The sequence below is a fragment of the Diadema setosum genome, chromosome 17, assembly GCF_964275005.1.
Source record: "Diadema setosum chromosome 17, eeDiaSeto1, whole genome shotgun sequence".
NCBI lineage: Eukaryota > Metazoa > Echinodermata > Echinoidea > Diadematoida > Diadematidae > Diadema > Diadema setosum.
This window is the reverse complement of record NC_092701.1, coordinates 10,604,036-10,616,887: the sequence shown is the minus strand read 5'-3', so window position 1 is coordinate 10,616,887 and position 12,852 is coordinate 10,604,036. Positions and strand designations below refer to the sequence as shown.

The following is a 12,852-nucleotide window of genomic DNA, read 5'->3' as shown; positions in this document are numbered from 1 at the left end:
CTGAAACGCATTAGATATCATTTAAACATTTTAATAAATATGTTTTTTTTTTGTGATACCCTCTCGAACACCTTCTGCATTACACCGTTGTTGCAATTACTGTGTAGACAGCATGAAATTACACGGTGTTGTGAGTTTGAGTTTGAGTATGAGTTATTCGTAAAATGAAGTTGCATTTAATCGGGAATATAATATCACTTCCATTTGTAAAAGAATCTGTGAACTACCGAGTTGTTGAACTATGACCGTGAAAACGATTGCAACGTGCTGAATATTGATGTGTCCATTCTCTTCCATCTTTCTAATAGATCACGAACAGTAGCGACCTTATCGCATCCTACGAAGTTAACGACCGATCAGTCATCTTTTATGCTGACGCGGTAAGGAATACAAGGATTGCTATGTTTCCTGGCGAAACATTGAATCCGAATACAATCAGATTCTCTAATTTTACTTTATCTGAATTACGGACTCATAGCGTGGGGTAGTGCCCATCAAACTTTACTAGATAAATTACTGTTACTGCAAAAAAGGCACTTCGTATTATTTGTGGCGTCCTGCCACATTCTCATTCTGAGCCGTTATTTACTAAATATAAGATTTTGAAAATTAAAGATTTGCATTTTTTTCAACTTGGTCAGTTTATGTTTAATTACAATGCAAATGTACTTCCCAGTATTTTCAATTCAATGTTTCCACGGAACCATTTTTTTTCATTATTATCCCACTAGGCAATCTAATGAGTTTCATTTACCCCTCCTGAGAACTTTATTAGCTCAGAACACATTTATATACACCGGTTCTAGATTTTGGAATTCATTAAGCTGTGAAATAAAAACATTCCCCATCTTTGCATTCTCTTAAGCGCAAATTGAAATTCTTTTGTTAAATCCTCTCTGATTTTTTGTTGTTGATAAGTTAGATCTCATCAAACTCCGGGTTCATCATCCATCCACCAATCAATCGATCACTGAATTCATTATTACGTAATGGAATAGCCATCACATCCGTATCGCTGGGTTGCACAGCTGCGAATTTGAATTTAATGTCCATCTTGCCTGGACGTTCATACATGTATGCAGTATTGTCCTATGAGATCGTTAATAAGGTCAAATAATATTGCTTGCCTGATTTCAATACACACACACACACACACACACATATATATATATATATATATATATATATATATATATATATGTAATACAACACGTTAGAATTTGTCATGAAAAACAAGCCAAAGACATGATTAAAACAATTTTAGAGTTAATTGTATTTTTTTCAAGTGTTTTTTTTTGTTGTTGTTGTTGGTATGTACTGCCTGACAAGTCGGATATGAAATCAAAATCGAACTAAAATAACAATGCAACATTCAATTGACAGATTCCGCATGATGAACTCCTGTGCGTCAGCTTCAAGGTGCTTCCCCAGAGTACTGTTGGAAACATCCAAGCCGTGCCTGTTCATGTTTATGACTACTACAATACAGGTACAATTAAGGTTCAAAACACCTTATTTCAAATTGTCTATAATATTATGAAGAGGGTCATCCCAAACAAGTTAAGCGTCATGTTTGAATATTTCAAAGTAAAAGTCCATCATCCGATAAAGTAGTATATAAGTTTTTCCAACAATATCTCTCCATACATGTAGACCTGACGAGAAATATTCGTGGAGGTATGCTTGAGAATATCATAGTTTTCAATGTTATTTTTGTTGGTTATTACCAGGTTTGATTGCAAACACATTCATATTGGAAAGACTGCAGTGAATTTATTTTGCGATGGAACTCTTCATGATATTAATTTATCCCATCTGTGATCATAAATCTAAAACGCCCCAATTCCAATTCTTGAATTCGACTGTCTATTTTTCTTTCTCAAACCAACTTAAAATATCATTTGAATGCGACCATAGCTTGATAAGGACTCTTGATTATCGCATTTAAGATTCTTCTTTTCTGTCTGTCTGGACTGTTATTACGAAGTTCCCAGTTGAACTTTAAGCTATTTCTTCAAATTGAACATCCATTTACATCTGCATTCGTAGTGAGAATCACCAACCATAGAGAGAAATGTAATTTTGTAAGACAACTAAATCATCCAGTATACGTGCAAGTCTGTACTATCGATGCCTTTTAATAGTTAGTGTGTGTAGTAGCAAATTCATTACAGAATTTTCTCTATCGACGATGTAGTAAATGAAATGTGACAGGTCTGGATGATACGGAGTTTAGGATTTAAAAAAACAAAACTAATTGTATGTATTGTATAAACAATATACATGCATAATAACTTCATGTTCATAATCATTACACCCCATAAACACCGTCATTCTTTTTTACTATTTTTTTTACTGACCAACAATCACTTTCGATTTGATAGTGCTCTATAGTTCTATTACACAATATTTATATCAACTGCATCAGTAACATTACCATTATACTCACATTCATTTTGGCATAACTGATTTTAAATTTCCATATTTATAGATTAAAGTTATGTAGGAAAAACAAAAACACAAAATGTCCATCAACCTCCTATCAAAACAAACCCAACCCATAATTATATTTCCCGTCAGTTCCCCCATTTCAATCTTAAAAATTGTCCCTCACTCTTATCAACCCCTCCAATTTTAGATGTACACATGCTAAAATAACAACAACAAAAACCAAACCAAAACAAAACAAAACAAAACAAAAAAAAAAACCTCGGGGGCAACTTAATATTCTAACTTTTCATCTTCTATTAAACTCTGCTTGTTCTACAAAACTTTAAATGAAATTTCCTTAAAAATGGTACTTTCTTATCCAAAACTATTTGATTATTAATTAATAAAGCTTTCCCCCCCCCTTTTTTTTTCTGGTAAATCAATACCAAAATAATCTCTTCTCAACTCCACTGTCGCAAACCAACAAAATGAAAGAAAGTATTGCATTTTTTTCTAAGTCTCCATGGAGAATGCACATGTATCTCTTCCTGTTTATGGCAAAACGAACATAATATATCATTTACAAAATTAAACTGGCATACGTGATAGTTTGTGCACACTATTCTATGCAGTCATCTAAACTGAAATCCTTCAAAACGGAACTAAAGATACTACTTCTTGCCCCGCTGAAATGGAGTCTTCATTTATCTTTGCTTAAAAAATCACAGATTTTTTTTTCTTTGACCAACAAATTATCTTTTCTTTTAAAAACAAAATCACCATAGGCATCTTTGGAAGTAATCTGATCTTAAAGGATATTTCTCTCAATTCTCATAAAGGTCATTCATTTCATCAACACTTGCACCATCCTCTTCCTCTGTGTTCTCTGTATTCCATTTCAACGCAGTTGGCAGTGATCCATATAATTTTCAAATACTGAAAACATCTCAAATCAAGCCCTTCTCCAGGAAAAAAAAAATCCACTGGGTATATCTTCCCATTCATATTCATTACGTGATCCAATCTGAAACTTTTTTTCTCATATACAATTTTTATTTCAATACGAATGATTAAAAAAAAAACAATACCTCCCTACTTACATGATTATACTTGTCCCTAAATTCCATTGTTTTTAACTCGTGTTACAAACAAGTTCCTCGAAAATTCCGTATTACACCAATTCAAAAGATACGCCCCTCAAAATGAGTTCTGCCATCAGAGTATATATTATATTTCTCTTATACAGGCATTATCTTCATTGAATATGACATCAGAAAAAAAAAATGTCTGATTAATATCATCTTTAAAATGACACCCAACGTGCTACGATCGGGTGTTCCTGGAGTGTTAAAAACAGCTTAATATGGGGACAGATCAAAAATGAAACATCGCAACAATTCTACTGCTGATAACGTACTGTTTCGAAGAGAAAAAAAGGCAACTAAAATGAGCAATGCTTACATGAGAACGCTTTAAAAATTTTCTCTACTATAGATAATTGTTAGTCAAAATCAATGTATATTTCTTATCTGCAGATACAACTGCAGTTGTTAATTCATCGATGAAGCATTTAATGTAATTCGATTCTCATAATAATTATTTTTTTTTTCCAGCACATACTTTCCCTGAAAAGACAAATCAATTTGTGGATTATACTGCTGACGTAACACGTTTGCATTTTACTACATTTCATATTTGGCCTTGCCTCATACTCAATCGTACTGTGCATTCCAAGAATGTATAATGCAAACAAGTAAAAGTTATCACTGTAGAGAAAGATTACTTAGACTTTCTCATGGTGTCATATTTGAATGATCATGCAGTTTTAAGAGAACAATACATCAAACTGAATTGCAGGATTTCTTTGAGAGGTTTAGATGAAACAATTACAGAAAAAAACACCAAATATTTAATACAAATGTTTGCGGGCAGACTCAAAATATTGCTTCCATTTTATGTCTAGCTCACAATGCAATAACCTTTTAACACATTTGTAATTGATACCAAACACTCTTACACAATCTTTGGTTTCCCTTTACCAAATACATTCCTATCAAACTCTTTCCAACTCATTAATAACCCACTTTGGCAGAGGGGTAAGAGACGCAATAAAACACATTCTTTTTTACGCATTAATGTCAAATATCAGTTCTTCATCCTTACTGATATTCTGTTTATAATATCACTCTTCTTTAAAATGTATATGAAAAGTAAACACAGCCCTAACATCTTAAACCTGCACTTTTGAAAACCATAAACGTATTTTGAATGCTTCCCAAATTGTTTATTTAATATCGGTTGTAAACTTTTTTGTTCTAATCTAGCTCTTTGTTTTTGTTTATGCTTTCTGTATCTTATGTGCTGTATGTTCCTTTATACACACGTATATATATACAATATACATATATATATATATATATATATATATATACGTAAATAATTATAGCTGTATTTACAATCGGCATTTATATATAATTCATTACCTTTAAGCATTGGGTGAAAGAAATTGTTTTCCATGTGACTGTAATTATACTGTGTTGAGGAACATTTTCATGGTTTGTTCTCTCATTTCTGATAACGCTCCAGATAAGACTTGCACAATCTTTTACAAGCCTGGAGACGGCAGCCCGCTGCTTTCAACTCTATGCTCTGCCGATGAATGCGTCTGCGTTCGAGGTAAAAAACAGCCCAACAACAGCAACAACAAACAATGATAATCAAAACTTACTGCCCCCTGTGGTTTCTTGCCATTTTAAGTGCGATGTCGATCAATGTCTTCATTTTGATAGTAGCTCCAGTTCTGTATTTTTTTGTCTGTTTTCCCCGCAATAAGCGTGTTGAAAGGACGATTAATTCTACCTGAATTTTTGCAATGATTGGTGTGGGAATGATAAATGCAACAGTGAAATTTGTGTATAGATTTCACGAACGTTGCTCACATGAGCTACTTATTGGATGAAGTGAAAACTGAAATCTGAGAAACTCATAATTACCCTTGAAGAATCACTTTTTACGTAGATATTTCTCACATAAAAGCCGAAATGTCATCACAATTAAGTCTGTGAGAAGGACTAATCTTTATTACACCTGACGTTAGCAATAGAAAGCTAAACAATGCAAGGTACATCAGAAATACCTACCAATGTGTAATTTAGAGGACATTTGGAGCAGATAGAGGGATACCACTCATGTAGTGATCGAGATATATCACAAAGTGTTAAACGTTTTACCTGTACGACACCCATGACATACTGAAGTTCCTCTTTCCCTTGGTCATAATATACCTTTTAAAAGTAATATTCTATGGATAGGTTTTTAGTTTCATCCATGCGTGATTTCGTAATAAAAAAGGCTGCACCTGTACTAGCTAAACTAGCTATACAGGCTAATACGTAAGAGTGATCTGTAACATTGCTTACTCTTTTGGAGACGACTTAGAATGGTAATGAGGTACAATTTCGTCCTCATAGAGATGAGACCACCAGATGAAAAGGAAAAGAAACCGGTTCCATCTTATCTCCGCGAATTCTCACGAATAGCTAGAACACGAGGAGAGTCAAATTTGTTATAAACTCTTCTAGTTATCAGCAACGGATGTGAATGTTTCATCAAATGTTCGAATCCGGTCGGGATTCGTTGGTACGATATACGCTGTAGCGTGACAGACCTTTAGAATGGTGGTTACATCAATTTCTTTTCTTTTTTTACATCCATTTGCATTTCAAGTTATTCCTGTATAGCGTTGTGCTGGCCTATCGGGAAAGGACTTTTTTTTTTTTTTGGCGGGGGTGGGGGTGGGGGGAGGTGTCCAAAGCATTGATAAACCCACTGCATAGGAACTATCTAACTTGATTTTTAGAAAGGTGACAGTGATATTAGAATTTACGGAAGGGAGGGGAAAAAACAAAAACTTTGGTACAATCGAGGTGAATGTTTACCAACTCATCACTTATTTTTTTCTTTTAATTCCTGAAGACGCTTGTTTTGAATGCCGGCCATACACCCAAGAACAACTACAGACGGCGGCTTGTGTGACTGATGAACATTTCGGTAAGTGTGTGTGTGTGTGTGTGTGTGCCTGTGTGTGTGTTTGTATGTGTTCATTCATGTTTGCATAATATGAATTAAAAAAAAAATTCCGCAAAATTATTCACGACAGCTGTTCAACAAGCCACATTTTTTTTTTTCTGATTTGAGATATTGCCTTCTATTTCGCTAAGATCCGTCATAAAAGACCAAACCTGCGTTGTGCTTTGAATAACTATGTTTGGTAGTTGAGTCGATGAGTGAAGAAGAAGGTGAATAAAAAAAAAAACACATCTGCGTGTCGAAAAACAGTTTCTATATTATTCTTCAAGTATCATAGTAGGCAAAGCAGATATGCTGCATATCCAGTCATTCATGCCAAAATATCTTAAATAATGTGTTTAATCTGTTAATGTCAGTTTCGATTTATTTCTGCAACCTTTGTTTTTATGCCTCCGCCACAAAGTGGTGCCGGAGGCATTATTTTGTAATACAATGACAAACGAAATATATGACAAAGATAAAAAGGATTTGATTAAATAATTTCTACTGAAATAAAGCTTTACAAATTCAATCTATCAATTGCATGAAGAAAAGATAAATCCTCGTATTAATAACAATGAAGCTGCTAAGCATGGTAGGACCATAAAAATTCAATATTGTTATGTAACTGTATTGGTTAGGTTATTCATTGATTAAGGGGAAAAATCTGCCTCATCATAATACTTTCATATATATATATATATATATATATATATATATATATATATATATATCATGCTCTGCGGTTTGTTGTTGTTGTTTAAACAATTATGTAAAATTCTCAATTTTAAGCAAGATTATAGCTTTAATAGTGTAAGGGTTTTTTTCGTGTGATATGCTGGACATTGATGTCCACTTAATATTTTGTAAAGTTCCTGACTTGAATATTACTTCTTAACAATTCGTAGCTACCTTTAGAGAGATGTCGTCATCAAATGTTAATAATATGAATATGAAGAGTTTTTGAAAAAATCGATATGTCCATTTTCCCATTCTTTTAAATCAAAATTGTCATTAAACTTTGTTGGCACTGAACGCGAATGATGTAGAGATCAAGTTTAAATGCCGGTCACCTACGTAATAGAAGGTGAACTTTTCAGAAAGCTTTAGAAATGTGAAAATGTTATATATTTAACCTTTCAATGTTTCCAGTTCTCGTTTTGTTGTAAAAGCCGATAAGTCCAGCGCACGCGGTGTGAAGTCGGTGACTTGCAAATCTCGGCCTATCGGGTTTTGCAACAAAACACATACGAACGACTGTAATAATCCGAGTTATATTGCGTTTTCTCATAAGCTGATAATATCTTTAGTTTGGTTTGCAAACTGATTATATCTTCAGTTTATATAACAGTGTATATCGATTGATTGTCATGTCTAAAAATGAGCTTGTCGGTTTTTTTTTAAAATAAACTCTTTATATTCTATATGTCAGCGTTCAGGATCAGAATCAACACAGTAGCAGAGAAGAGCGGCTTCAAAGTCATCACTGCTACCGTTACAAGACCAATTAAAACAGGTTAGTTTGTCATTTTTAAGATGGCATATGTTAGATAAGTGTACATAATGATATGAAATTAATATGCATACATTATACAGATATATATATATATATATATATATATGTATATATATATATATATATATATATATATATATATATATATATATATATATACATATATATCTATGTGACCGTGCATCACAAACCAACAAAAGTCGCACCTCTTGATTTTACGTAAGGACTTAAAAAAGATGATTCTGGTCAACCAAGTCAATCTGTTCTTTTTTTTTACATTTCTAAATTCTTCTTGTATATCATTGCTAAGTTTGAGATCCCAAAATGAGTGGGAAAGTGAATTTTCAGAAGTTTGTCTACAATTTTTTTTTTTTTTTTGGTAAGGAACTGACATGGGCCCCTTTCCATGTCCTAAAACATCCTTTGCACGCTCTTCACTTTCAACTGTAATCACGTTTGAGAGAATAATGTTAAAAGTTACAGTTGGCATTAATCATGGGCAGAATGTGTAATGACAAATTGTTTTCTTATCACTAAACAGCCAAATGTAATAAGTAAAATGAGTACAAAATACGATTCTTATGAAGAGGGAAATTCATTTTGCACTTGCACTTTAAAGGATCGCTTGAAAGTTTAATTGCTGTTTGTTTCTGTGAATAAAACTAGTTATATGACGTGTGTGGCATGAATGTTTTTGACGAAAAGATGTAAATAGTCTTTGCGCGTGTGCATTATGGCTACCGTTCCCTGTCTTGCTCTTTAAATGCTACCATTTTGTTTTTCTCATTCAAACTTATATTGACTGACTGATTTTAGAGTGGCGTACTTTTTTTACATTGTCCTGATGAAATATTGACATCCATCTTGACTACAACAGGCAATGTCACTTGCAGATGATAAGAAATATATCACGTTCATATTGAGCCTTTGACAAATTCATGATAAAAACTTTCCTTCGACCGCGTGCAATATATCATCTATTTTAATTATTCACTCTTCAAAAACTTACAGTAGGGTCAGGAAAGAAACTCAAGTTGACTTCGAATTAATATTCGGCTGACAAATCTATCACCAAAGCGCCGATGTTCCTGATCATTGTGCTTGTACCCTTCCATTTCCTGCTAATAATACCCAGGGACTGATCGGCTTGGTGCGGGGCAGCAACGGGAGTTCTACTTATCCCAACATTGCACCTGTATCGACCTAAGGAGAAACGGGAATTACCTTATCGTGGGTTCCAAATTTGTTAAATACACTACGGCATCCGGAGAAGAAGGGTGAGTCATTATGTGCATGTACAATTCCTGTGACCTTGTGCACTGAAATCAACCAAATTTCTGCTAGAATTCGAACGTAAGGAAAGACCTCAATAGTGCCTTGATTGCAACCAGACAAAATATAGCAATGATGTTTTCTTTAGTTACTGATAAAGCATCAATATGTTATTGATATAGTGTTTTGAGAGTCTGATGTTAAGTATAGTAATCATGACAAGAAGTGGATGCAATAAATTGTTCAACTTTAATATATGAGCAGTCACTCTGTGCAAAGAAGCTTGTTTGAAATGACAAAGTACAGCATAGCAGAGTTTTTAACGACGTAGACCAGCTGTGTATGTACACGTTATCTTGTATGTAGTAGGCCTACTTCTGTAGCTCATATTTCTGATTAAACTCATTTACCGGGACTGCCTTCAGACAATATTCAGTGAGTTTGTTTCGTGAATAAGTCGAATTTGGCAAATACATGCGTAAAATCAAAATTGAAGGGATTGCAATTCGCGTGTTATTTTTACTTTTCTCGGTTTGTTTTGTCTACTGTTCTTCTGCTCGTATTACACTACTGTACGCAGTTCCTTATTTTGATTGAAGTATCCTATTGACATAATAATCTACTCTTAATTTTCCTATCATATCGATTGCAGATACCGGTATCTGATTGACGCTGGATCAAAGTTTACAAGGTGGCCTGGGCGAGGTCCGAAGGCGAACCTTCTAAATAACTTCAGTAGAACGATGACAAACTCAGGCTGCGAGGGATAGGGCGGTTTAAATTAATCCTGCTTCTACGGACAGCTTTGCCACACGCTTTTGATGGTCGTTACAAATTAATGTACTAAGTCGACTGGTATAGTCTAGCTCCATAAACTGAATGAAGTTAATGTGTATCCTACGTTATAGACGGAGATTAGTGCATGGGAACTGTGGTTGAATTATCTATTATGTGCATTCTTATTTTATTAAAATGCTATCTCAATACGGATTTTTCAGTTTTGATTCTTCAGTATTTAAGTCTACAACCGAAATGAATGCTGTACGACCAAAATCTAAGAAGAAAAAGAAATGTAGTTCTATCATATAAACTACTGACAATGAATGAAGAGAATTATTATGAACAAAGAGCAGCATCACATCACAAAAAAATACTGTTTTTGGGTCGTGATGTATTGATAATGACCCAGTAGACTATCACTAAAACAAGAAATAAAAATACACATCACACATCATGGTTTTCAAGTGCACGAAATAAAACATATAGAATCGAAGACTTGCGCCAAAGAGTCTTGACAAAATCATGGCTTATACAGTCTGGAGCAGTTGCAAAGATGAAGAGGATGAAAGTAAAATGTATATGAAAAGATAATATCATCATAACCACATGATGGTTGTATGGCTGTAGGGTATCCGGATTTCGATGTGTACACCCCTGGAGAGATGTTTCTCCCCTACTCCAACCCCCCCCCCCCCCCCAATGAAAAAAAAAATGAATAAATAAAGCAAAAGGAATAATCAATCAAAAATGAGGGTTGACATTCGCAAGAAGTAACACAAACGCCATATCAAAACGTACACAGTGGTCGTTGTGGTGTCTTTCCAAAGATATATGATATATTGGATACGGTTTCGGGTATAGAACCGCGACATCTTTTCTGGTTATGTTTTTATGTTCTTGTTGTTTTTGTTGCTTCGGGTGTCATTAGGTATGTTTTGTATCAGTTTATGACTCTTTAAAGGTAGAACCGATATATACCAATCATCTTTATAATGGTGTTGTGATACAAAGTAGAAGCTGCGCGTAGGTAAATTGCATAGACATCTATATTCACATATCAAGTTTGAATATTTAGGTGAAGCTGCTCACTTTCATTAAATTTGCTGATATGTCGATCCTTTCCGGATATAATAGTTTTTAGAGAGTTTTTATCTCGTACAAACACCATTAAAATTGTAATCTTTTATTACGACATATTGGGTAAAAATACGCGTGCAATTATAATAATTTGCATATATATGTAGAACATGGAGAAATCAACAATAGGCCTAAATGCCTTTCAACAATTGATATTTGTCAGATAAGTTCATTATAAAAATGTCAAGATGATCTTACCTCAAATATGACATAACAGCACCAAGAAATGTTGTAGACTGTATACTAGCAGAGGACATGACTGAATGACGTGTTTTGTCTTTGTCTTTATAGTTTGTTCGAATCATCGAAATTTACATGTAATTCTTGACAATAATAGTTTGCTCATATGACTGATTGTAATAAAGGTTTGCTTTTTCTTCACCGCAACGTAATCCACTTCACAAATGATCATCTTTCGTTTCGAAGTCGTAATAAGTTATGGATCCCTCCCGGTTTTTATAATAATTATCTAAGTATGTGTATGTGTGAATTTGTCAGAAGAGATGTAGTAATAGTGATAACGTTGTTAAGCGTCATGACAGTTAAGGATAGTCACGAGTTTTTTGACGAAATCTCTGACATTGAATTCCATGATGACTATGTGAGATGAATGTGACTTTGATTAATTGTCTACTAAGATGCCAACCTCAAATTTGGCCAAGTGAAGATTACTTGAGTGTTAAGTAAGCAGTCAACGGTATAACTCTATCAAAAAGAAACGTGTAACGTTAGCAGTGATGCTTTGATTTGATCAAATTGAACTGGTCTATTCGGCCCATCTGAGCTGAAGGCTCAGGTAAGCTATTGCTATCACTCATCTCATCACCTGGGGGGTGTTTCATCAACGCTTGTCAGCGCCGACAACTGTCGGCGCTGACCAATTTCAGCAAAATCCTTGGTTTTGATTGGCTGAGATGCTCTGGTCACTGACTGTTACTATGGTGATTCAAGTTGTCAGCAAACGTTGATGAAACACCCCCCGGAGTCCGGAGTCCGTCATGCGTCGTGCGTCGCGATCGTATGTCAACCTTATGCATTTTCATTTTCTCCTTGAAAACCCCATGGCATATTCCTACCCAAGTTTGGCACGTATCATCTAGTTTGTTCAAATGGGCCCCACGCCGACTCCAGGGGTCACCAGGGGACCCGACATCCCCCATATTGAATATTTTAAATAGAAATGTTCTTCTTTGGAAAAGAGAAAAGTTAATATACTTTGCGTTTCTTGATAAATGTGATATCAAATTTGTTCATATCCACACCAGGGGTGCCCCTTGTCGCCCAGGGGAGGGGCGGGAGAGGTTTAGACCCCGTTTACAGCCGCGGCCTCAATTGCGCTGCCGAGCCTCGCAATTTTGTCCGTTTACACTGCTGGGCTTGGCCGCGCTTTTAATTCAAACCTTTCAATATTTTGTCGTGGTGGCGCTCTGCTTGTAAACAAACGCAATTTGGTATAGCCTGGTTTTCAGACCCTTTGCCAACTGGATTCCGTGGCGACGAAGTCGCCGTTCGGGCAAAGGCCTTTGAAGAAGGAAAAATCCTTTGCAGGACAAAACCACCTTAAACTATACTAGTTTTCCACGTTGAGGGGGTTAATATCGTGAATAGCGAAATAGTACGGGCAGAGGGTCTGGATGCCAGACTAAAAT

At 34.9% G+C, this 12,852-nt stretch overlaps 1 protein-coding gene across 1 annotated transcript in view; it reads left to right on the top strand.

The window, feature by feature from the left end:
- The window catches only part of LOC140240971 (A.superbus venom factor 1-like), a 78,582-nt gene extending 66,987 nt beyond the window's left edge, over positions 1-11,595 (top strand). The window contains exons 34-40 of the mRNA XM_072320744.1: positions 309-380; positions 1,384-1,489; positions 5,017-5,106; positions 6,406-6,480; positions 7,931-8,014; positions 9,150-9,291; positions 9,939-11,595. Coding sequence (XP_072176845.1) covers positions 309-380; positions 1,384-1,489; positions 5,017-5,106; positions 6,406-6,480; positions 7,931-8,014; positions 9,150-9,291; positions 9,939-10,056 — 687 coding nt within the window. The 3' untranslated portion in view covers positions 10,057-11,595. The remainder of the gene's footprint in view (positions 1-308; positions 381-1,383; positions 1,490-5,016; positions 5,107-6,405; positions 6,481-7,930; positions 8,015-9,149; positions 9,292-9,938) is intronic.
- The last annotated feature ends 1,257 nt before the right edge of the window (positions 11,596-12,852 follow it).